The 23,139-nt window shown below is 41.3% G+C and overlaps 1 protein-coding gene across 6 annotated transcripts in view; it reads right to left on the bottom strand.

Moving 5' to 3' along the window:
• The window catches only part of plxna4 (plexin A4), a 544,272-nt gene that overhangs the window by 124,567 nt on the left and 396,566 nt on the right, over positions 1 to 23,139 (bottom strand). For 5 of the 6 annotated variants that reach the window (XM_069908052.1, XM_069908051.1, XM_069908053.1 and 2 more), the window contains exons 10-12: positions 9,608 to 9,808; positions 6,586 to 6,682; positions 2,561 to 2,751 (exon numbers count right to left, since the gene is read on the bottom strand). In XM_069908052.1, the coding sequence (XP_069764153.1) occupies positions 2,561 to 2,751; positions 6,586 to 6,682; positions 9,608 to 9,808 (489 nt within the window). Of the gene's footprint in view, positions 1 to 2,560; positions 2,752 to 6,585; positions 6,683 to 9,607; positions 9,809 to 22,055; positions 22,327 to 23,139 lie in introns of those variants that run through there. The other variant, XM_069908056.1, reaches the window with a different exon arrangement.

Genomic DNA, 23,139 nt, shown 5'->3' on the forward strand with positions numbered 1-23,139 from the left:
ATCTTTCCTTCTTAACTTTGCCCAATATTAATTGGACAGCACCCTACCATAGAGTGTTGAAAGTGTAAGTGCCATCGTTTCTGAATAACTGCTAACACATTGATCCATTCTCCCACTGAGCCCCACTACCTGGCTTTCTCCCCATGATTTTTGATGCCCTGGTTAATGAAGAATCTAAATACACCCAATGATCTTGAATACACCCAATGATCTGGCCTCTTCAGATTCAAGGTTGCATCTCCCAGTACCTCATTCGATTTGATTTTTGACTTGTGTGAAAAGATTTTCAAACCTTCTAACTCCACTACTCGACTGAATGATTTTGATTTGGGTCCCTTGACGTCATTTTTTTAAATACATGACTGGAAAATCTGTCTCTTCTGAAAAGCACAAAGAAGAATCTCCTTAATTTTTAATCTGTTCCCTTCATCTTCTCTTCCAACTGGACATTCCAGCAGGCCCTGTTGTCCACTACCTATAAATCTTTTCTCATTTACCACATAGTAAAAATTATTTTGGCTTCCCCCAAACATTTACCACATTATTCTTTGCCACTTGCTCACTCCCACCCTCCTGAACCAAAGATAGACGTAGAAAGACAAGTTACTGTTGCGTTAAGCGTGGATACACAATGGGTTCTGCCAACCACCGACACAGCAACTGGGCCAAGCCTCTCCACTAACCATCAGCTGTGATCAGGTTGGAACCACTCTTGTCTAAATCAGAAATTCCCATTCCTACCTTGTCCAGATACACATTTCATCAGTCACTGAGAAAGCAATGTACTGTTGGATATCCAATATTGATGCTTTGACGTTGAACAGTGGTGCCATGTGGTCTCTCAGTCAAGTCCACACACACCATAGAATCACAGAACACTACAGCACAGAATCAGGCCTTCGACTGACCTGCACCCATATTGCCCTGTACTCATATCTCCCTAATACCCCTCCCGTCCATGTCCAAATACCTCTTAAATGTCAGAGTTGACCAGGAACCAATACTGATGTAGCTCCGGATACATGGAATATCTGGCCATTTTCATGCTGTTTTCTCTACACACATTTTCTGCATCAGTTTACATGGCTGGCTATCTTCTAAAGTGATATTAGCAACTGTCAGGATTTTGTGGAGTTTCATACTGCCTCAGCAGCTGTTTCAATGCAAGTCCTACTTTCTTACTCTTGATGATCCTCCAGTATTCCAAATTGGCTTTCCCTACCATAGCTAGCTTCCTGAGAGAAATCACTCCTTAGTGCTAATGGTAGGTAAAAGAGCTTTCAGTGGGAACTTTTCATGGGAACATGTCCTACTTTAAACCAGCACAGATATGCAAGCTTTTGACATTTTTATTTGGTTTAAAGATGTATATTTTCTACATAATCAGCCACTCTGTCATCCAGTGTAGAGATTCACCATCCCTTTTGTGAGCACAATGGAGTAAGTTATTGCACTAAACTTCCTTTCTAATCTTCTATTCCATCTGCAGCTAAAGTTTGGAAATATTCAACATTATCACATGGGACGTCATGAAATATGAAGGGGAGCTCAAGTCTTCTGTGATACAGCATCCAAACCTGAGAATAATTTGCTCTAAAGGAAAGCAGTCAGATTGGTTTTAAGAAATGAGGGGAATGGAGGTTGAAAGAACAAATTCCAGGAGGGAGCTCCTGATCTTAAAGTCTTAAAATTGTGATCAATCAGAATGCCACGTGTGGAGTAGCCTGGAGATCTGATAAGTGTGGAGGGCATCATGAAATTTGAAACAAAGAGAATTTTAAAAATCATTGAATTACTGAACGAAGATCTATTCAGTATGGGCAAGATGGCTGAATGTGTCAATTCAAGACATGTCTGGGTTTTTGATTAGAGTCGTCGTTGATTTTAAATGTCATCAATTCAAGTTTATTTGTCACAAACAATCTCAGCATAGTCTAATAGGTTATCTCCACCATTCATATAGACATGTAAAGAGCACCATTTACAAAGTATAAAGTTACAAGGAAAAGAAAGATAAATTAGCACCAAGCAAGGGCAGCGTGGTGGCATTATTGTGGGGTTTATTCAGGAGCCTGATGGCTGTGTGGAGGAAATTGTCTTTGAGCCTGTTGGTGAATTCTTTTTGAGCCTTCTCCCTGATAATGAAGAGGAAGGGCGCCCAGGGTATGATGGGTCCTTCAGTGTGTTGGCTGCCTTTCCTAGACAGATGGAGAAGTAGGTGGGAGTCCATGGAAGTGAAGGAGGCTTGCGTAATGTTCGGAACTGCATTCACCATTTTCTGCAGCTTCTGATCGTTTACAGTCATTGGATCTTTTAGAGTCTGGAACATGTAACAGGGATTTAATTTAAGGTTTAAATTTGAAAAAGGTGGTCAGTCTTCTCATTAAATCATTAACATGTGTCCATCTTCTGGGTCTGAACTTTAGGCTTTAAAGTCTTGCCCTGATTGCTTCAGGAAGGAAGGAATAGTAGAAAATATTTGCTCATTCTTTGCCAATGCTTTTCCAACTGACCTTCACACCCGTCCAGCCACATCTTCCATTATGCTCTGCAAGGTTACCTTGGTGATCCGAGGGTTGGTACATTTCCTGTGCATGCCAGACGGTTGCAGCCATTGGTCCCCAGAGACAGGACAGTCCTGCTGGAGGGTGCACCGTCCATCTCCTTTGCACCAGCCACACTCGAAGTTAGGGTCAGCCTTAAGGCACAGTCCACAGCTCTCCCGCAGAACTCCACATTTGTAAAGGTGAACTGGGGGAAATGAAGTGAAAGTCAGAAAGAAGAAGTTAAAGACCTTTGCAATCAGTTGAACACTTCTAAAGGAGAGATACAGCAGGCTAAAAACAGGTCAGATTCAAGTAAAAATGCCCAGAAATGGTGGAGAAACTCAGCCAGTTTCACAGTATCCATAGGAGGTAAAGATATATTGCCAACATTTTGGGGCAGAGCCCTTCTTCAAGGAATAAGCAAAGAAAGGGAAGCCCAGAATAAAGACAGTGCTGGCTGAGGGTGGAGTCCAGACCAACAAGAGGAGTTCATTGGATATGATGAGAGGTGAACATTGGCTAACAGACTGCTACAATATTTACCAAAATTGACATATCCAATTTCTTTGGTGGGATCCAAATGTAAGATAAATTTATTTGCTGACAATGTATTAATATATATGACAAATCCGACCGAATCCCTGGCTAAATTGTAAGATAATCTGGAAGATTATGGTAAGGTTTCTGAGTATAAAATAAATGTTGATAAAAGCCAAATTAACAAGAGGGAATTATTAACAATTGCAACAAGGAAGTAAATTTGATTGTCCACCAGTGGGGTATTAAATATTTATGGATAAAGGTAGGCAATAACCTGCAGAATTTATATAAATTGAATTACTTCCCCTTGCTTGGAAAGATTGAGGAGGATTTACATCGATGGAGGAGCCTGCCCATTACTTTCAATCTTGCTCATTCTTATACGAACAATTTTTTTAAACCACTTAAACCTGTCAGACAATTTATATAGAATTCTAAGATGCCAAGGGTCTCCATGGAAAAATTTACTTGGGATTATTCATTGGGTCAACTACAATTAACCAATTAAAAAAAAAATAAAAAATTCTTTGGCTGCCCAATCGAAATTTATAGCATCTTTTTTTGAGGGAGGGGATATTCCTGATTGGGCTCGAATTGGTTGACACCTGGCAGGTGAAAAGATAGCAGAAGATTTAATTTACAAATGGAATATTAGATTATTATCTGGAAAAACAGATAACCCTATTCGAAAACACATAATTTGGATATGGCAACAGATTAATAAATGTATAGGTTTAAAAGTGGGGTCATCAAAATTAGTTAATACCAATGACATAAGGAAATAAAATTCTGGAACCATAAAGGGATCAAGTGTATTGAAGATTGTTATGAACAAGGACAATTTATGACATTTCAACAGCTAAAAAAAAATATGATTTGTCAAAAAGAACTTTCTTCTGCTATCTTCAATTATGATCTTTTTAAGAGGGAGTTTAAGACCAGTCATGACCCTGCTAATGAGTACTGACAATGGAGGATCTTCTTTAAAAGGGGATTACAAGTAAATTCATATCTAAGATGTATTTCCCATTGCAGAGCAATAGCCTGAAATCAGGCTTGCACAAATCGAGGGAAAGGTGGGAGACGGACTTGGGGAAAAGGATTCAAGAACAATCTTGGTCAAAATTGTGCTCTGATAATGACATCATTTATTAATGTCAGATATAGATTGGTACAATACAATTTTATGCACCAATTATACCTTACATTACAAAAATTACACCGTTTAAAATCTGAAATACTGGACTCATGTTTTAGGTGTGGTATAGAGGTTGGAACAGCTATGCATGAAAGTAAGATCCTTTTGATATGGCTTGGCAGAAATTTTGACAAAATTATAGAAGTGGATTTTCCATTGGAATCAGAACTGTATTTATTGAGCAAACCTATGGTTATTGGCACAAAATGATCAAAATATCAAATACAGTTTGTGAAGATTGAACTAGTGGTAGCCAGATGTATTGCTGTTCCATGGAAGTCTGACTCCACCCTACCTTTTATTCATTGGAATATGGAAATGCAAAAATGAAAAGCATGCCTCCCCTGGAAAAGTCAACTTATAATTTTAGAAAGAAATATGATGTGTTTGTTAAAGTATGGCAACTTTACTTGAATTATACTAGCTTAAGGATATAATTAACTTCCCTGAAAAGGTTTAAATAATGTAGTTAGGTTGAATTCCTGAAGATCAAGATATGGACTAATTAATGAAGGCTCAAACACCCCTTTATTTTTGGACAATCCTTTCTGTGTTTTTTCATGTTAGCAGTCGGGAGGGGAGGGGTGAGATTAGGGCAATTATATAAGACTGTAATTTTAAAATACTATTTATATGATGTATAATGTATGTTCTATATGAGTCTTGGAAAAATTAAAATAAAATATTCAAAAAAAGGAGAGGTAAGAATTGATTTTGACTCTGCGAAAGGAGACAGAGGGAAAAGGGAGAGATACAAAGCTAGGGAAAGGCGATGGGGGGGAGGGAGAAAGAAGAGTGGTGGGGATGGGGGTTTGGGGGTTTAGAGAAAGCCAGAAAATCGATGTTAATGCCATTTGGTTGGAGGGTGTCCAGACGGAAGATAAGGTTTGTTCCTCCAGTCTGTGGGTGGTCTCAGTCTGGCAGTACAAGAGACCATGGACAGACATGACAGCAAGGGAATGGGACAGGGAATTGAAATGGGTGGCGACTGGGAGATACACACTATTGTGGTGGACAGAGTCGAGGTGCTCAACAAAGCGATCTGCCAGTCTGCACCCAGTCTCTCCGATGTAGAGGAGAGCACAACAGGAGCACTGGATGCAGAAGATGACACATGCAGATATTTTTTTGAAGTTTTTATTTAATTTCACATATGCATTAAAAAACTTATACATACATTTCTTATTTGAAAATAATGAAAAAAAAATACATTTAAAAAATTCCCCCTCCCATCCTCCCAACAACCAATAGAAAAGAAAGAAAAAAGGAAAACATCTGGATAATCTATAAAACTTACTAAAATTATCAAATAAAATCTAACACATCTTAATTTTCTTGATTTTAGCAGTCGGAAGGTTCAGGTTGGGTGATTACAACTTAATTCCTACAATTTGTAAATATGATTCCTAAATTTTTTCAAAAATTTCAAATTTGTTAAGTAAATTATATGTATTTAAGTGGTATACAACTACCTATTTCATTATGGCCATCTACCCATTCCCAAATACACATCTGATTTCCAAGTTTTATAACTACCGCTAGGGCTATTACCTCTGCAGATTCTCAAGTGAAATGTTGATCATTTGGAAGGACTGTTTAGGGCCCTGAATGGTGGTGAAGGAGAAGGTGTTGGCACATGTGGAGCATCTCCTGTGGTCACAGGGATAAGTACAAAGGCGACGATTGGTGGGGAGGGAGGAGTGGACAAGGGCGTTACGGAGTGAGCAGTCCCAGCAGAAAGCAGAGAGAATAGGAGAGGGGACTATGTGTCTAGTGGTGGGATCATGTAGTGGGTGTTCATGTCATAGGAGGCAAGTCAGATTCAAGGACAGTTTCCTCCTACTGTTCTTGGAATGGATCACCCGCTTCTCAAAGATAATGTTTCTGCACTGCCCGATGTTTCTGTACTTTCTCGATACCTTACACTATTTGACTACTGTTACACCCCTCCTGACATTGTGGTCTTAATCATTGATCTATTTATTTATTTATTATTATTTGTTCTATGTGCTCTGTGAATTGGATTGCCTAGATAGTACAAAACGTCTTATTTTATTTCGGGACATGTAACATTAAAATCAATTCAATTCAATGTGAGAAGATCTTCAGGAATACATCCAGTCATAGTTTACGATTTTGGGAAACAGCCATGAAATAAAAGAGCTAATTATACAACTGAGCACAAGCTTGCATAATTGTACAGCCATCCTTCCACCGGGGATATGGCCAGAATCTGTCATGATACCTGCACTGTTAAATTGCTCCCAGCACTGTAAAGTGCAGACACTGGCATGGACTCACCTTGGTTGTGTGCTGGGTTGTCGATGCTGAAGTCTCCATTCCAGACAACAGAGAGGTCCACAGGGAGGTCGTTAATCGCTGTCCCCTCATAGGAGTACTGAAACGAGAAAATTACAAGCAAACTAGTGAAGTGTCAAGTGTTTGGGTAAATCCACAGAGAGACAGTGTGGGACATCATTTGCATCGGTCAGTGTGGGGGAGGGTGAACACCAAAACACTCCAAGATATTTTGACCTGAATGTGTTTTAGCTTGCCTATTTCATATTTGAAGATCAAATGTGAGATGCAAATATGTGTTAGACTTCAAATCCCACCAGTCAGAGGGTGATACCATTCCAAAGAGCTCACCCTTCATTTGAAAAGTATTTTCAGTTGTTCGAAACTATCTATTGGCTATGTACTTTCTTGAAATTCAAGAATGATCAAAGGCAAGATGGCAAATTGGATATAGAATTGGTTTGGTGTTTGGAGGCAGTGGAGGATTGTTTCTGAGGCTGGAGGCCTGTGACCAGTGGTATTCTGCATGGATCAGTGCTTGGTCACCTTGTGCTTGACACATGTATTCATAATTTGGATTAAGCATGTATGTGGCGTGATGACACCATCATTAGTGGCATCGTCGACGGTCAAGAAGGTTACAACAGAATCTAAATCCAGTGGGCAGGAGATCAGCACATAAAAACTTAATTTGTTCAAGTGCAAAGTGGTGCATTTTGAGTGGTTAAACCAGGGCAGAGCACATACAATAAATAGCAAGGCCCTGGGGAGCATTGTTAAACAAGGAGACCTTGGGGTATAGTACAGGTTGAACCCCTTTAATCCAGTGACGTTGGAACCTGGCCATTGCTAGACCTCAGGAAATCCTGGAAAACAGAAATGGACCCCTAAGGGAATCCCCTATGTAGAACACGCCTAAAATAGGAAATAATACCATGGGGCACAATGCCTTTACAGCACCAGCGATCAGGACTGGGGTTCAAGTCCCGTGCTGTCTGTAAGGAGTTTGTACTAACAGCAGCAGATCCAAACGTGCCGGACCACGAAAGTTGCCAGACCACAGAGCAGCAGATAAGAGAGGTACAACCATGAAAATGGGACACACAGGGTATTCAGAAAAACATGGGCCATGCTTGCCTTCATCAGCTGAGGCACGGAGCACAAGAGCTGGGAGTATTGTTGTACAAAATGTTGGTTAAGCTCCACATTCACCATATGACAGCAATGTTTATGTGCCATTTGGACAAACACATAAACAATTGGGAAATCGTGTGATGTGGAGCATGTGCAGGCAGATGGGATTATTTGAGATTGGCAACATGGACAACATAGACATAGTGGGCTGAAGGGCCTGTTCATTCACCGTATTGCTCTACACTCAATATTCAACCCGTCTTCAACCTGACCACAATCCTCACCCTCCTGTCATCAACCGGACACCACCTTCACCCTCCTGTCACCTATCTAACACCATCCTCACCCTCTCGTCACCAACCTAACACCACCTTCACCCTCCCATCACCAATCTGACTGTCACCAAGCTGTCAACCACCTGACGGTGTGTGTGTGTGTGTGTGGTGTGTGCGTGTGCGTGTGTGTGCGTGTGTGTGTGGAATGTGAATAGCACTGTTGTGGATATAAATCAGCACTGTGTTTTATACGGTGTACGTACTGTGTATCCGAGGCAGCTGGAACTGCAGTAATTAGCAGGTCATTCAGGTTTTAAAAAATAAAATCTTCTTTGTTACATTTGATATTTGAGCCTTTTCAATATTCTGTGGCGGACACAGATGGGGCTCTGAGACAATAACAACTATCCTTTTGTTTGCAGAATACTTCTTTTCTTGGTAAGTGAGATAAAAAAAATCAAAATGATTGGTGGACCAGACTTTCATTTGGTCTCAAAAACTTGAAATAAATTAACTGAAGAGAAGCAAGGAAGTCAGAAGATACATTTTGGGCCTGAGCCCTTGAAGGGCCCTTTGCACTGCAAGACCTGCTGAGTTTCTCCAACAGTTTTATACATATATTAACCAGAAGAGTTACACCTCATCTCACCATTGCTTCTACTGTTCATATATTACATTGACCAATATCTACTGAACCAATGACACGTTGCTTAAATAGCAATTGTTAATGGGCTCCTCTTTAGGATGATAAAGGTCAACTGCTAACATTGGGTGAAGTCTACAGGTCATCAGAGAGGTCAAACTGCACCTCAAAGCATCACCAACAAAGCGAAGAGTAAAGCATGAAAGACTGCAGACACCGTGGTTGAAGTAAAAACACAATACTGGAGAAACTCAAGGTATCCCTTGATCCCTTCTCAAGGTATGAATAAAATGTAAGCAGGTGCCCAAACAAAATGGTGAACCCATTTTGTTCGGACACCTGCTTACATTTTGTTCATACCTTGAGAAGGGATCCAGCCTGAAATGTTGGTTATGTATCTTTATCTTTGCTTTATAAAGTACACTGTTTGACCTGCTGAGTTTCTCCAGCATAGTGTTTTTACCAAAAAGACCCCAAAATGTTTGAGGAACTCAAAAAACATAAGAACTGCAGACGCTGGAATCTCAAGCAAATAAAGAGAAGCTGGAGGGGTTCAGAATCCATAAAGGAACCCAGTCCAAAACATAGACTGGACATTTATATTCACGGATGCTGTCTGACCAAATGACTCTCTCAGTATCTCTTTGTTCACTGCTGGAGAACTCAGCGGGTCAAGCAGCATCTGTGAATGGGAAAGGAATCAAGGCAGGGTCTTGACTTGATTTGTCAATTATTCCTTCCCCCACTCACCACAGATGCTGTTCGACCCACTGAGTTCCGCCAGTAGATTGGTTTATGCTCCAGATTTCAACATCTGCATCTCAGAAGGTCACAATGGAACACTCCATTGCGCAATTCTCCATTGCGGTTAGCTATCTTAGACTCTGTGCTTAAATCCCTGGGAGGGAGCTCAGGCTCCGGGTAATTGTGCTGCGACTGGGCAATGCTGGTGTTTATAATTGGCACCACTTACTGAAGTGTTCTGACACTGTACACTGGAGCTGTTGAATCGTAAGGCGGGAACTCGTTGCTCCACTCCCTGGATGTTCAGGATGCACTCATAACCCCGCTGGCCCGATTGTGGCTGAGGAAGGTTTCTGGATTTCAAGGTGATGGGCTTCACCACTCCGACTGGCACCAGTATCTTCTCAGCGGCCAGCAGCTGCGGGCAATCCTGAGGAGGAAGGACAAGCAGAATTGAATCATGAAGCCTTAACGTGGAACAGAGGGGCAAAACCAACAGCTGGGAAAAATAGAGTGGGCGACACTGGGATTAGAAGCAGCTCTTGGTGCCACCCTCTCTGGGGAAAGGGGCAGGGCAATGAAGCGAAGTGAGAATATGGTTGTAAATAAGCACAATTTTAAAAGGAGAGTGAATAAAGAACTTGCACAGAGAAGACAAATTGTGCAAGGGATGGATATAAGGGAAGGGGAAAGCACATTTAGCATAAAGGTATTACAGTGCCAATGACCTGGGTTTCAATGCAGCACTGCCAATAAGGAGTTTGTGTATTTTACCCGTGACCTTTGTGGGTTTTATCTAGGTGCTCCAGTTTCCTCCCACCCTTTAAAACATTCAGGGTTGGTAAGTTAATTGGGTGCAATTGTGCAGCACGGGTTTCAATGGTCAGAATCAGCCTCTACCGTGCTGTAAATAAAATAAAACCTAAACTTAAAAAAAGGGAAGAGTTAAGGATAAAGGGAGAAGTCAGGGAGGGATAAGGCAAGGATGAGACAAGAAATAGTTGGAATGGAGGAGAGGGAAAAAAGTGAGCAATCCTCTTCCCTCACACATATGCCCAAACCAAATCGAGAGGATCTGGAGACCCAATGGATTCCAGATGCTGGAACCTGGAGCAACACATACAATCTCCTGGGTGAACTCAGTGGATCAGGCATCATCTATGGAAGGAAAGAGACAGTGGATGTTTCATGTGGAGACCCTGGATCAGAGACACACAAAAGCAAGAAAGACAAGGAAAGCAGTATCAACATGTCAAAGAAGAATGAAAGTTTAAATTTAAATTTTCAAATTTAAATTTGGACATAGAGCCAGGTAACAGGCCCTTTTAGCCCATGAACCTGAGCCACCCAATTAACCCCTGGAATGTTTTGAACGGCAGGAGGAAACTGGAGCCCCTGGGGAAAACCAACACAGACTCAGAGAGAATGCACAAACTCCCTACAGTGTGGGATTCGAAACCTGGTCCAGATCACTGGCTCTGTAGCAGCGTTGCATTAACCACTACACTAACCGTGCCACCCTAAGTTTACTGCTGTGTAACCTCTGACACTCCATGAACTTCACTATTACACATCCACAAATTTCCTGCTGAATTCTTTCCACATTTTGTTACAAGACTCATCAAATGTAAAACAGTACCACTCTCTTCTCCAGTTTTCTGTTCAGGTCATTGCATACTGGGGAGCTTTGGGATCTGGAGATATTCTATAAAAGTACCTTCACAGCCAAACTATTTCAGAAAGTGGCCTGCAAAACTGTTGACATTTGGCACATCTTTAGAAGAACTGCACGCATCTGCCAACCATATTGTCACTGCAAACAGCAGCACACAACGAGAATCAGCTGCAATATTAAAGGATACATCAAAAATTGACCATCTGCAGGCATTTGGTCTGGTAACAACTTCTGACAGAATGAGAATTATGTTATGGTAAAACATGACTTGGAGTTTATTATCTTGACTGAATCCTACATTCTACTTTACGTATGAACTGTCTTAAAACAGAGAGAAAGGAACATAGGTCTTAGGAGCCTCAATGTGAAACTGACAATGTTATACAATGTTAGACTTTATCATCTCAACATGGCTGTCATTTTAAATAATTGAAATTTAATGAGACTTTATTCTTTTCAATGGATTCTCACACATACCCTACAAGAAAGAAAAAGGAAATGGGCAGGTCCACTTTTTAATCTTTCTCTCGCCACATATTTTGTACACAGATCAATGCCCTTTACCACATTGCCACTGCTGAACCTATCTGAAAATCTATCGGAACTGAGTGCATTATTCTCTTCTGTTATTTGCCTTTCATTTGATTCAGTTTCTTTTCTCTCCTGACCGTAGGAGAACAAAGGCAGCGAGGGAAAAGCAATGAAGCACTTTACAAGAGAGCGAGATAAAGCACATTATTCCATCGTCTTTCATTGTCACAACCACTGCATTCACAGGGCCCGGTTCCTGGAGATGACTCACACTAGAGAGCTGTACAGAGAAGGATCTAAGAGCTGGTCAATAGGCAGGGACTTATACCCAAAACATTTTGGGTGAGAACCATTCATTGAGACCGATTCAGAAAGTCCAACCAGCAACTTCATCCTCCCTCCCCACACACACATTGAGGCCCTCTTAAGAACATAAGTAAATAGGAGTGGAAGTAGACTACAGCCCCTTAGTCGTGCACAATTCGATATGATCATGGCTGCTCTGCCTCAGGTGAAAGCAACCTACTCGCTGGAAGCCTGCTTCTGCCAGCCTCTCATCTGTTACCACTGTAAGCGGCTGATTGTAAAAGGTTTATGGCATGATTTGAAGAAATGAGAAGAGTGTGAACACCTGAGAGAATTCTGCTGCTCCTCTCTTCCTCTCCAAAATATACCGCATGATCTACTACATTCACAAAGCTTTATCTTCCCCAGACTGTGCAGAGCTCCACCAATAAACCCCTGAGTGCAAGAAAAGTGCAGGACAAGAAAAAAACCAGAAGGTTGTTAACTCGGCCTGCGACATCACGGGCACCAGACTTCACTCCATCAAGGACATCTACATGAAGCGGAGTCTTTCTTAGAAAGCAGCCTCTATCCTCAAGGACCCCCCCCCCCCTCACCACCCAAGCCGTGCCCTCTTCACTGCTAACTCTGGAAAAAAGGTACAAGAGGCTAAAAACGAGCACCTCGTGACACAAGGAGGCTTCTTCCCCGCTCCCATCAGATTTCAGAATGGTCAATGGGCCAAAGACACTCCCTGACTTTGACATTCGGTGCATTATTTTTATTTATTTTTGTAAGGTGGTTTATTTGAATGTTTGCCCTCTGATCAAAAACTTACAACAATCAGCAGAAATAAATATCTCTACCTCTCCTCCAACCTACTTCTTGCTCCTCAATCTCAGGAAACAGCCTCCTAAAATCCATGTTAAAATGCAAGGACTCCTGCATTCTTTCGTCATTCCTGAGGTGACTGACTGAAATCAATACACAGTCTCACCAACACTGAGTACACCCACATTAGTAATATGATCACATTGCGCTAATAAAAAATTGGACTACAATTCAGCCATTCTCAACAGGGGCCATATATCCCCACCTGGGGGCCACAATACATTTAAGTGTGGGGGGGGGTTCTCTGACTGAAATCATTAATATTTTAATGTAGTCAGTAGGAGAGAAATACAGAAGAAACTCCACTAAATTTGACTGCTTCACAGGGAAGGGGACCAATGAACTCTGAGCAGAGACCTAAGGAAACCCTAGCCAAAAAAAGGTTGAGAATGGATAGACTACATCACACCAGCTGGGTCAATTCAATGTAGCTTCCTCCAAGCCAAAGATCATATCTTCCATCAATCTTTGCAACCCCACATGAGGATCGGAGCCAGCACCACCAGGTTGAGGAACAGCTTCTTCCCACGGGCAATGAGAATGGTGAACGACCAAAGGAACTGCTCATACTCACCCTCCGAGATTCTCATATGTACAAACCAATATTTTTTTAAAATTTATTTGTACAGATAGAATACTTGTCCTCGATATGTATGTGTGCCGTCTGGGTGTGTGCCTGTGCATTTTCCACTGAGGATCGGAGAACATTGTTTAATCAGGTTGTATTTGTGCAATCAGATGACAATAAACTTGACCACTAAATAGAAGATTAATACCATCAACCTTTTAGATTTCCTCTGACATCCAGCTCTGAAGAGCACCATTTCGTCTATATTTATTAAATACGAACATCATTTTCTGCATATGTGGTAATGCTGATGTGGGCATGTTGTCATGTTGTCTTGAGAATTTGGTTGGCAATAGGGCATCAACTAGAACTTCCAGAGTCTTTGATGTGAACGCAGTGCTATGATGGAAGAGGATGGAGTATTCCTGGAAACTGATCCAACAACAATGATGGAATATGTGGGCAACTTAGACATGCTTCTTGCTGTACACCAATAACCATATAACCATATACAGCACAGAACAGGCCAGTTTGGCCCTACTCGTCCATGCCGGAACAAATCCCCGCCCTCCTAGTCCCACTAAATATATACTATTCACTGAATGTCTTCCACTTACAGACAGATGCTTTTTAATGAAGCTCTGTATTTATTTAACTTTGCTGGCAGTAACTTTGCATTCTCAAATGAATGATCAATAATCTCTCACCAATCTCACGGCTTCTCTTCCACTGCCTAATGAATGCCCTTTCAACACACACACATGCCTGCCGCTCCAATACAAGCCAACACACATTCATCTGTATTAAAAGAACATCTGTTGAGATGATAGCGTGGAGACTTGCATATAGATGGAAATGCCAAATGAAAATCTAAAGCTGCAGATGCTGGTGAGATGAAATAAAAGCAAAAAATGCCAGAAACACTGGGCAGGTCAGGTAGCATCTGCGGAAAGCATAGCAGGTTGAAAATCCTTTATCATATTTTGCCAAGATTTTATCTCCAAATATAATGAAATGGAGCATAAAGAGGCACACCCAGAGGTGCTGCAGGAACCCTTCCTCATCCCTGTGATCTCCCGCGTGCTGCATCTCCACTTCCAAGCACTTGGACAGACCTGATGTTATATCTGATTCACTGATGTCCAAGCTGCCTGGAGCCCAAGCCACCAAAACCTCTCCAGCTCTGATTTAAGGTGCATATCAAAACCAAGCTTTTGCTCATCAGTAAAAGCACAATGCTGGAGAAACTCGGCAGGTCAAACGGTGCACTTTATGTAGCAAAGATAAAGATATATAACCAAAGTTTCAGGATTGAGCCCTTCATCAAATGTAGGTTGGCACCAGTTCATACCTTGATGAAGGGCCCAAGCCATAAATGTTGGCTATGTATCTTTATCTTTGCTATATATTCACTTAGACAGGCACATGAATAGGAAACTTGAAGAGGGATATGGGCTTCGTGTAGGTAAATGGGACTAGTTTGATCAGCATGGACAAGTTGGGCCAAAGGGCCTGTTTTGTGCTGTAGAAATCTATAACTTTCATTTGGAGTTTTTAAAAAAAGATAGCTTAGTAGCAGTGATCATGAAACTCAATTTTGCCATAACACACTATCTGATTCCCTGATGTTCTTCAGGGAAGGAAGTCAACTGTAAAACACAAAAGTCTGCAGATACAATGGTTAAAGTAAAAACACAATGCTGGAAAAACTCGTCAGGTCAAACAGTGTCCTTTATGTAGCAAAGCTAAAGGGGGGAATAGCCACTGTTCCCTCTAAGCTGTGAGCGCGCACATTCATTCTGCAAAATAATGTCGTTTTATATATAATACTATAATATGTTACTTCGTAGAATGCAATCATACATCCATTATATTAAAATACACCAATACAGTTTGATTAGCCATGAGAGAAAGGCTGTGCCAAAATGATCTTGAAACAATTTCAAGTTTACATTTGCACAAACATCCAGCGTACACACACTTTTGTCACAGGAAAAAAATTTGCACAACATCAGGTTTTTGCGTAAACTGACTACTAAGAATAAAAGGAATATTGTACATAGCCAACATTTCAGGCAGGTGCACATTCATACCTCGAAGAAGGGCTCAAGCTCAAAGCATTGGTGATGTATCTTTACCTTTACTATATAAAAGTACACTGTCAGACTTGCTCAATTGTTCTAGTAATGTGCTTTTACTTCAATCTGGTGTCTGCAGATTCATGTTTTACTCCTCTCTTCTCTTTTGCTCAGATGGGACCCAACAGTATCAAACAGATGTTTTCGCTGTAAGAAGGAAACGGGAACAACAGTATGTTCAATTTGGGCATGTGAGAAAGTGGAAAAGTTTTGGGAAGATCTAAACCAGGTATTAAATAAAATCACAAAAAGTAACATACCAAAAAATTCAGAGATCTTTCTTCTAAGTAATATAAGAAGTAAAGAACTTGGACTCGATTTGGATGGAGCACAAAAAAGATTTATTATGATAGCCTTAGCTGGAGCAAAAAAATGTATTATGTCCACCTGGAAATTAGAAGATAGCCTGAGAATACAGCAATGGAACATAGAAATGAATAAATGTATTCCATTGGAAAAAATAACATATAATTTAAGAAATAACATCACAGTATTCGAACAAATTTGGGAACTGTACATGGAACACAACGGAGAAGTCCTACCGCAGACCTCCACCGCCTAAAATGACAGAAGGAGAAGAAGGCAAAATGAACTGACCCAGTATGTAAAAGTAGATGACATAAATTTCTTGTTTATTTTCATTGTGTGATGACATTGTTTAATGGGTTTAATGAATCATATAGGTTGAACGTTGAGTGGGTGGGGAGGGGAGTGAAGGAGGGAGGGAAGGGAGGGGGGAAAGGGGAGAAAATGACACTGTGTATATTCAAGAGGGAAATGTTTGTGTGTATTTTGGTCAGTATGGATCATAGTGTGAAAAATAAATAAAAAAATTAAAAATTTTAAAAACAAAACCTTCAAAGAGGAAGAACATTGGAGAGAGATTTTTGGTTGGGTATTTGAGGCCATGCCGGGATTCAGTTAGTTTGTGGCTAATTTGTACCTTAACTTCATCTCTCCACCTTGACACCTCTTTGGTGTCCCTTGATTCATAAACCTCTTCTCTTGTGCATTTTACGAGTTTAATCGACGTCCTGCTCGCAAGCTTTTAGGAGGAGATAGAATCAGTTCAGAACTTAAGTCATAGGACTGGGCTTTGTGGATATTCCAGCCCACTCGACCAAATAAAACTGATCTGATCATGGCCTTGATGCAAACGTCATGTCTGAATCTCATCATCTCTGATTTCCCTCGAAAAAAATCCATCTTACCCTTGAACATTCCACATCTACAACCTTCCTGGGTAAATAACTCCAAAGATTATCCAGCTCAGTGGGCAGCACAGTTAGCGTAGCAGTTAGTACAATCCCCGTACAGTGCCAGTGACCCAGGTTGGAATCCATCACTGTCTGTAAGTTCTCCCCTATCCACATGGGTTTCCTCCCACATTCCAGAGACATGCTGGTTTAGTAGGCTAATTGTTCAAATGGGCATATTTGGACTCTGCAGCCTCATGGGTCAGAAAGGCCTGTTACCGTGCTGTATCTCTAAATTAAAATTAAATTCTCCTCCCCATCACCACCTTACACCAAAATAATGCCCATATGTTCTACACATCAGCAAGTAGATTCAGATTCAGAATTATTGTCAACATGCATACATCACATACAACGCTGAGATCCTTTTTCCTGCAGGGGAGGCAGAATTACTGGTTATTGGTAGTGCCAAGAAAATGTAATCAACGTACACATGTAAACAAGTAGTTAACAAACTGTGCAATTCAGAGAGAAATAAAAATAAAGAGCAAAAGTGAGAGTCCTTAAATAAGTCCCTGATTGAGTTTCTTGTTGAGGAGTCTAATGGTGAAGGGAAAGCAGTTCTTCCTAAACCTTGTGGTGCGAGTCTTGTGACACCTGTATCTCCTTCCTGATGGTAGCAGTAGATGAAACTTCATCAGATCAACTACCATCAGAATTTCACATGCTTCATAAGATTATCCCTCATTCCTAACCTTAACAGAGTTCTTCAGTGAGTTTGCCACTACCCTTCACCTCCTGACCTCACACCTGAGCAATTGAGCTTGAATTTCAAGGTGCACCCTTTCATCAGACTCCCCCAATAAAGGAAGAGGTTTCCCATGTGATTTTTATTTCTAAGTTAATCGTCATAACAAAGCTGGCGTTGTTCAAATACCTGGTTTACATTACATTTTGCATTTTAAGTTCCTTTCATCAATCTCTAAACTCATTACTTTTTGGAAACACAGCACCAACAGCTGGGGTTAAGTTGTCTTTCTGATCTGTTTTCAAACTGGTATCATTTACAATAATTTAAAAAAAAAACATTTGATTTAAGTTAATAAGCTTTGAATATGCTAAACACCTTGCAGCCACAATAAACCATTTGCCTTTTGATTCTCTGCAAACTCTCTTTATAACGTGCTACAATAAGTGCTGGGGGATGAATCAACCCCTTCTGTGCTCTTCAAATTCAAATCGAGTTTATTGTCATCTGATTGTACAAGTACAACCCAATGAAACAGCGTTCTCTAGTCCTCAGTGCAAAAATATGCAGGCACACATATAGACAAATAATACATATGCAGGACAAGTATTATATCGATATAAAAAAAATAAATATTGCTTTGTACAAATGAAAGTCTTGGATGGTTAGTGAGAACAGTTTCGTTGGTCGCTGTGTGCAGGGTGGAAGGGGTTCGCCATGATTTTGTGTCCCCTCTTCAGACAATGATCACATCAATGGTGAGGGTTTGGGGTGGGGGGGGGGGTGGGGAAGATTCCAGTGATCCTCTCTGCCACTTTTATGGTCCTGTAGATTGACCACCAATGCATTTCTCTGCAGCAACCACACCACACTAAGATGCAGTTGACCAGGACGCTCTTGATAGAGCTCCTTTAGAAGGTTGACATAATGGTGCCCGATTCGGTCTTCTCAGGAAGTGCAGTCACTGTTGCGCCTTCCTTACAAATGAGGAGATGTTGAGTGTCCACGATAAGTCACTAGTTCAATAAGCTCCAAGGAACTTGGTGTTCTCCATTCTCTCTACTACAGAGTTGTTAATGTGTAGTGGAGGGTGGTTGTTCCTGGTCCTGCTGAAGTCCCCGATCATCTCCTTCATCTTGCCCACATTGAAACTCAGGTTGTTACTCATTTCATGAGATTTTCCATCTCCTCTGTTTACGATGATGAGTTTACAATCCTTACAGTCCCAACAAAATCATTCATTTCTGTCCCTTCTTCCCATCAGTATCAGAAGAACAGAATGCACAACTCCAGAAAGTCACCTCAGGAAACCTACAACAGATTTATTTTGCTGGGCCCTTTCTCTTAATGCACTGAAGGACCCCAGCATCTTTTTGGAATTTTCACCTGCTCGCTGAAACTGAGATTTAAAAGAAAACAAAATACGACAAAAAAAATTGCTGTAAGTACACAGCAAGTCAGGGTGTATCTGTGGAGGGAGAAAGATGTGAACTTTAACAGTGACTTAAAACATTGGCACTCACATGCACAGTGATGAAGTGTTTTGAGAGGCTGGTGTTGAAGCAGATCAGCTCCTGCCTGAGCGACGACATGGATCCATTCCAATTTGCCTACCACAGCAACAGGTCTACTGCAGATGTCATCACACTGGTTCTACACAAAATCCTGGATTACCTGGACAGCAAACATGCTCTTTATTGACTATAGTTCGGTATTCAACACCATTATCCCCTCAAAACTGATCAGTAAACTCCAAAACCTGGGCCCCAGTGTAACTCCAAATCCTGGATTTCCTCACCTCCAAAACTCAATCAATGTGACTGGCAAAAACATCTCCTTGACCTTCACCATTAGTTCTGGAGCACCACAGGGCTGTGTACTTTACCCCCTGCTCTACTCGCTTTACACCTACATAGCTCGGTATGACAACAACACTATTTACAAATGTGCTGTTGATAACACAGTACTGGGCTGGATAAAAGGAGTGATGTCAGCATACACGAGAGATAGAAAACTTAGATAAATGGTGTCCTAACAACAACCTTGCACTCAATATCACCAGGAGTCACTGTTAGCTTGGTGGTTAGCGTCATGTTGTTATAGGGCCAGCAACCAGGCACTGTCTGTATATTCTCCCCGTGTTTGTGTGAGTTTCCTTCGGGCAATTCAGTTTCCACCCACTAATCAAAATGTTAATTGGGTGTAATTGGGTGGCACAGACTTGTGGTCCGAAAGGGCCTGTTACTGTGCTGTATGTCTAAATTTAAATTTTAAATTTAAAACCAAGGAGCTGACAGTGGACTTTAGGAAGGGAAAACCAGAGGTGTATGATCCATTGATCACTGGGGGATCAGAGTTGGAAAGGGTGAATGAATTTAACTTCCTGGGAGTCACTATCTCAGAGGATCTTTCCTGGACCCAACACACTAATGTCATCAGGAAGAAAGCACATCAACATCTCTACTTCCTCAGGTGTTCGATATGGCATTGGAAACCTTGGCAAACTTCTACAGATGTGCAGTGGAAAGTTTGGGGCCAGGCTGCATCATGGCCTAGAATGGGGCCACCAATACCTCTGTGCAGAAAGCCCTGCAATAAGGTAGTGGACACAGCCCAGTACATCACTGGCAAGTCTGTCCCCGCCTTTGAAAAATCTATATCGAACACTGCCATCAGAGAGGAGCAGCAATCATCAAGGATCCACACCACCCAGGACATGCTCTGTTCTCATTGCTGCCATCAGAAAAGAGGTGTAGGTGTCACAAGACTCATATCACCAGGTTCAGAAAGTTTCTACCCTTCCATCATCAGACTTCAAAAGAGAAACTCAATCAGAGACTCATTCAAGGACTCTTACTTTGCACTTTATTTATTACTGAATAATTATTTTTCTGTATTTGAACAGTCAGTTCTTTCTTTGTTTACATTTCTCTCTTTTGCATACGTATCTTTCTTAAGTACAGTTTGCATTAACGATAAGTAGACATTTTGCCTGGCTTGCAGGATAAAGAATCTCAGGGTTTTATGTATCTGACAGTAAATCTGAACTTTGAAACATTGACTCCATTTCATCTCAGCCATAACATGAAGTCTTCACCAAGTTCTGCCTTTACTCCTGAGATGAAATCTTGCCTTTGTAAGGAATTGAGCAGTCACAGTCCATTTCAGTTGAGCACATCCAAGGCCCCTTTAATTAAGCAGTTAACCTTATCCTCACAGAAACATATTCTCCAGCCTTCCCTCTCCCAGCTGCTTTCATCAGCCTATCAATCTCTCCTCACATTTGCCTGCCTCACTGCCCCTTCCCCTGCTTTACCTTCTTTTACTAGCCTTCTACCCTTTACACCCTGTCATAATTTAGACATACTTTAAGTTATACATATAGCACAGTAACAGGCATTTCTGGCCCCCAAATACACCAATTAACCTATAATTCCCAGATGGTTTTGAAGAGTGGGAGGAACATGGAGGAAACCCACGCAGAAACGGGGAGAATGTATAAACTCCTTACAGACAGCGCTGGATTCGAACCCACGTCATTGCCGCTATAATAACGTTGCATTAACTGGTACACGAACCATGCTGCCCGTTGTGTAGGGGGTTCAACCTGAAATATCGATCGTCCTTTTGCTTCCACAGATGTTGCCTAACCTACCGGGTTCCCCCAGCAACTCATTATTTTTATTCCAATTGAATTACCTGTAGCAAGGAGATGAAGCAAGTACAACAGACATTGTTGCCCTAGGCCAGTGCTGGAGTGGCCTGGGAATGTATGATAATTATTCATCCAAATAGTAAGCACTAAATTCTTGGCACTGCAAATAAACTTTGAGCCTAAGCACCAATCTCAGTCCATTTGTCCATCCGGGTCTCCCATATCATTGAAGCTCGTGCACGAAGAGAAGAGTCAAAAAGAGGGAAGAGAAGTTTGGAATCAATATCAAGAGGGACAAAAAAAAAGCTGTGTTAAGAACTCTTCCCACGCCATCAGATCATCAATCGACAGCAAGGAGGCCAGAGGTAACCTAGTGATCATGATAAAGGTTCGATTATCGTCACATAATACAACATTTATAATGTAATATACATGAAATTCTTTAACCTTTGCTACTTTACCCAGCGCCCCCCCCCACAGAAACTTCCAGCACCTGGTATTTCTCGGCAGTCTCCCCTCCAAGTACTGACCAGTCTTGTCCCTGCTTAGCTTCTGAGATCAGACAATTTTAGCCGTATTCAGACCATTATGTGCTGTATTCAGGCCATGATAGTCCTTTTATTTCTGGGAATCAGAAACAAGAGGAGAAGGGCACTGAGGGTCCAAATAATTATTCACTGGCAACACACCGCAGCAGCGTCAGGAGTTTGGCAGCAATATCTGCTGTGATTAACCATTCTCCGACTTCAGTTACCTTATTCGGATCGTCAGTTTGAAAGGCAAATCAATGCAATGCCTCAACACTGATTGGTGTCACTTTAGTGCCCAACCATTCTTCAATACTTGCTATGTTTTATGGGCAGTGGGTCAGTTTAAATGTTGATGGAGTCTGGAGGGAATTCAATTTATGGTTCTTGAGGGGAGAATCAACTACAGGATAATTGAGCATGGGCTTGTTTTATTGCAACATTGGTTCAGGCTGAATACAAGGGAGTTGTTCAGTAGCATCTGATGATAATTTAGTCTTTACTCAAGAGATATACATGTCCTTCACAATCTTTACACAGGAAATTGGCTCCCAACCTGACAAGCTTCCATGTTCTGATTGTACAGTGATTCTCCACTCTCTTTTGCCCTGAAATTCTGCTTAGTTTTTTTTATCTTCTCAGGCAGAAAAACAACTGCTGTAGATCACAGTCCCATTTAAGAAGCTTGCAGTTGTCGCGGATCAGGGAGAAACATGGTGGCGAGGAGGTGGGGTCTGAAATGCATGGGAAAAAAGTAATGTAGTAGGCCTGTAGGCAGTGCTGCAAAGGTACAGCAAGTCCTTGAATACTTCATTTCAATCAACGTCATTTCATTATAATGTTGATGAGAAAAAATGTAAAATACAGCAACATTTTACCCTGATATAAAATTAACACCGTTTCATTAAAAGTAGCACTTTCTAAGAACATATCAACATTGTTAAGTGAGCACTTTCATTGAAGCTCCTCACTACCCTTCAGTTTTTCCATGTTTATTTGAGACCCGTTAAACTCTGAATTTGTTTCCACAACAAATTCTGTGTCTGAGTGGGGCTTGAACCCATGATCCTAGAGGCTTTTCTTGTTATCCATTTAAACACACAGAGTCACTGGCAACGTTTGCATTCATTATCCATCCTGAATTGTTCCTGAAATGAGGAGGCAGCCAAGAGTTCCCATATCTGAAGAAGGATGTGCCGGCATTGGAGAGGGTGTAGAGGAGGGTTTACGAGAATGATCCCAGAGATGGGAGAATTAATGTATGATGAGCATTTGATGGTTCTGGGCCAGAGCTTAGAAGGATGAGAGGGAATCTTATTGAAAACTGCTGAATATTTTGAGGCCTGGGTACAGTGGACAAAGAGAATATGTTTCCAGTAGTGGGAGAGTCTAGGACCAGAGGGAACAGAGAGCACAATATAGGCCCTTTGAAGCCCTATTACTTTAAAAAAAAAGAACTGAACCCTCCCTACCTCATAACTCTTTAGTTTTCTGCCTGTCTAAGAGTCTCTTAAATGCCCCTAATGTTGCAGCCTCCACCACCATCC

This window comes from Narcine bancroftii, chromosome 13, assembly GCF_036971445.1.
Source record: "Narcine bancroftii isolate sNarBan1 chromosome 13, sNarBan1.hap1, whole genome shotgun sequence".
NCBI lineage: Eukaryota > Metazoa > Chordata > Chondrichthyes > Torpediniformes > Narcinidae > Narcine > Narcine bancroftii.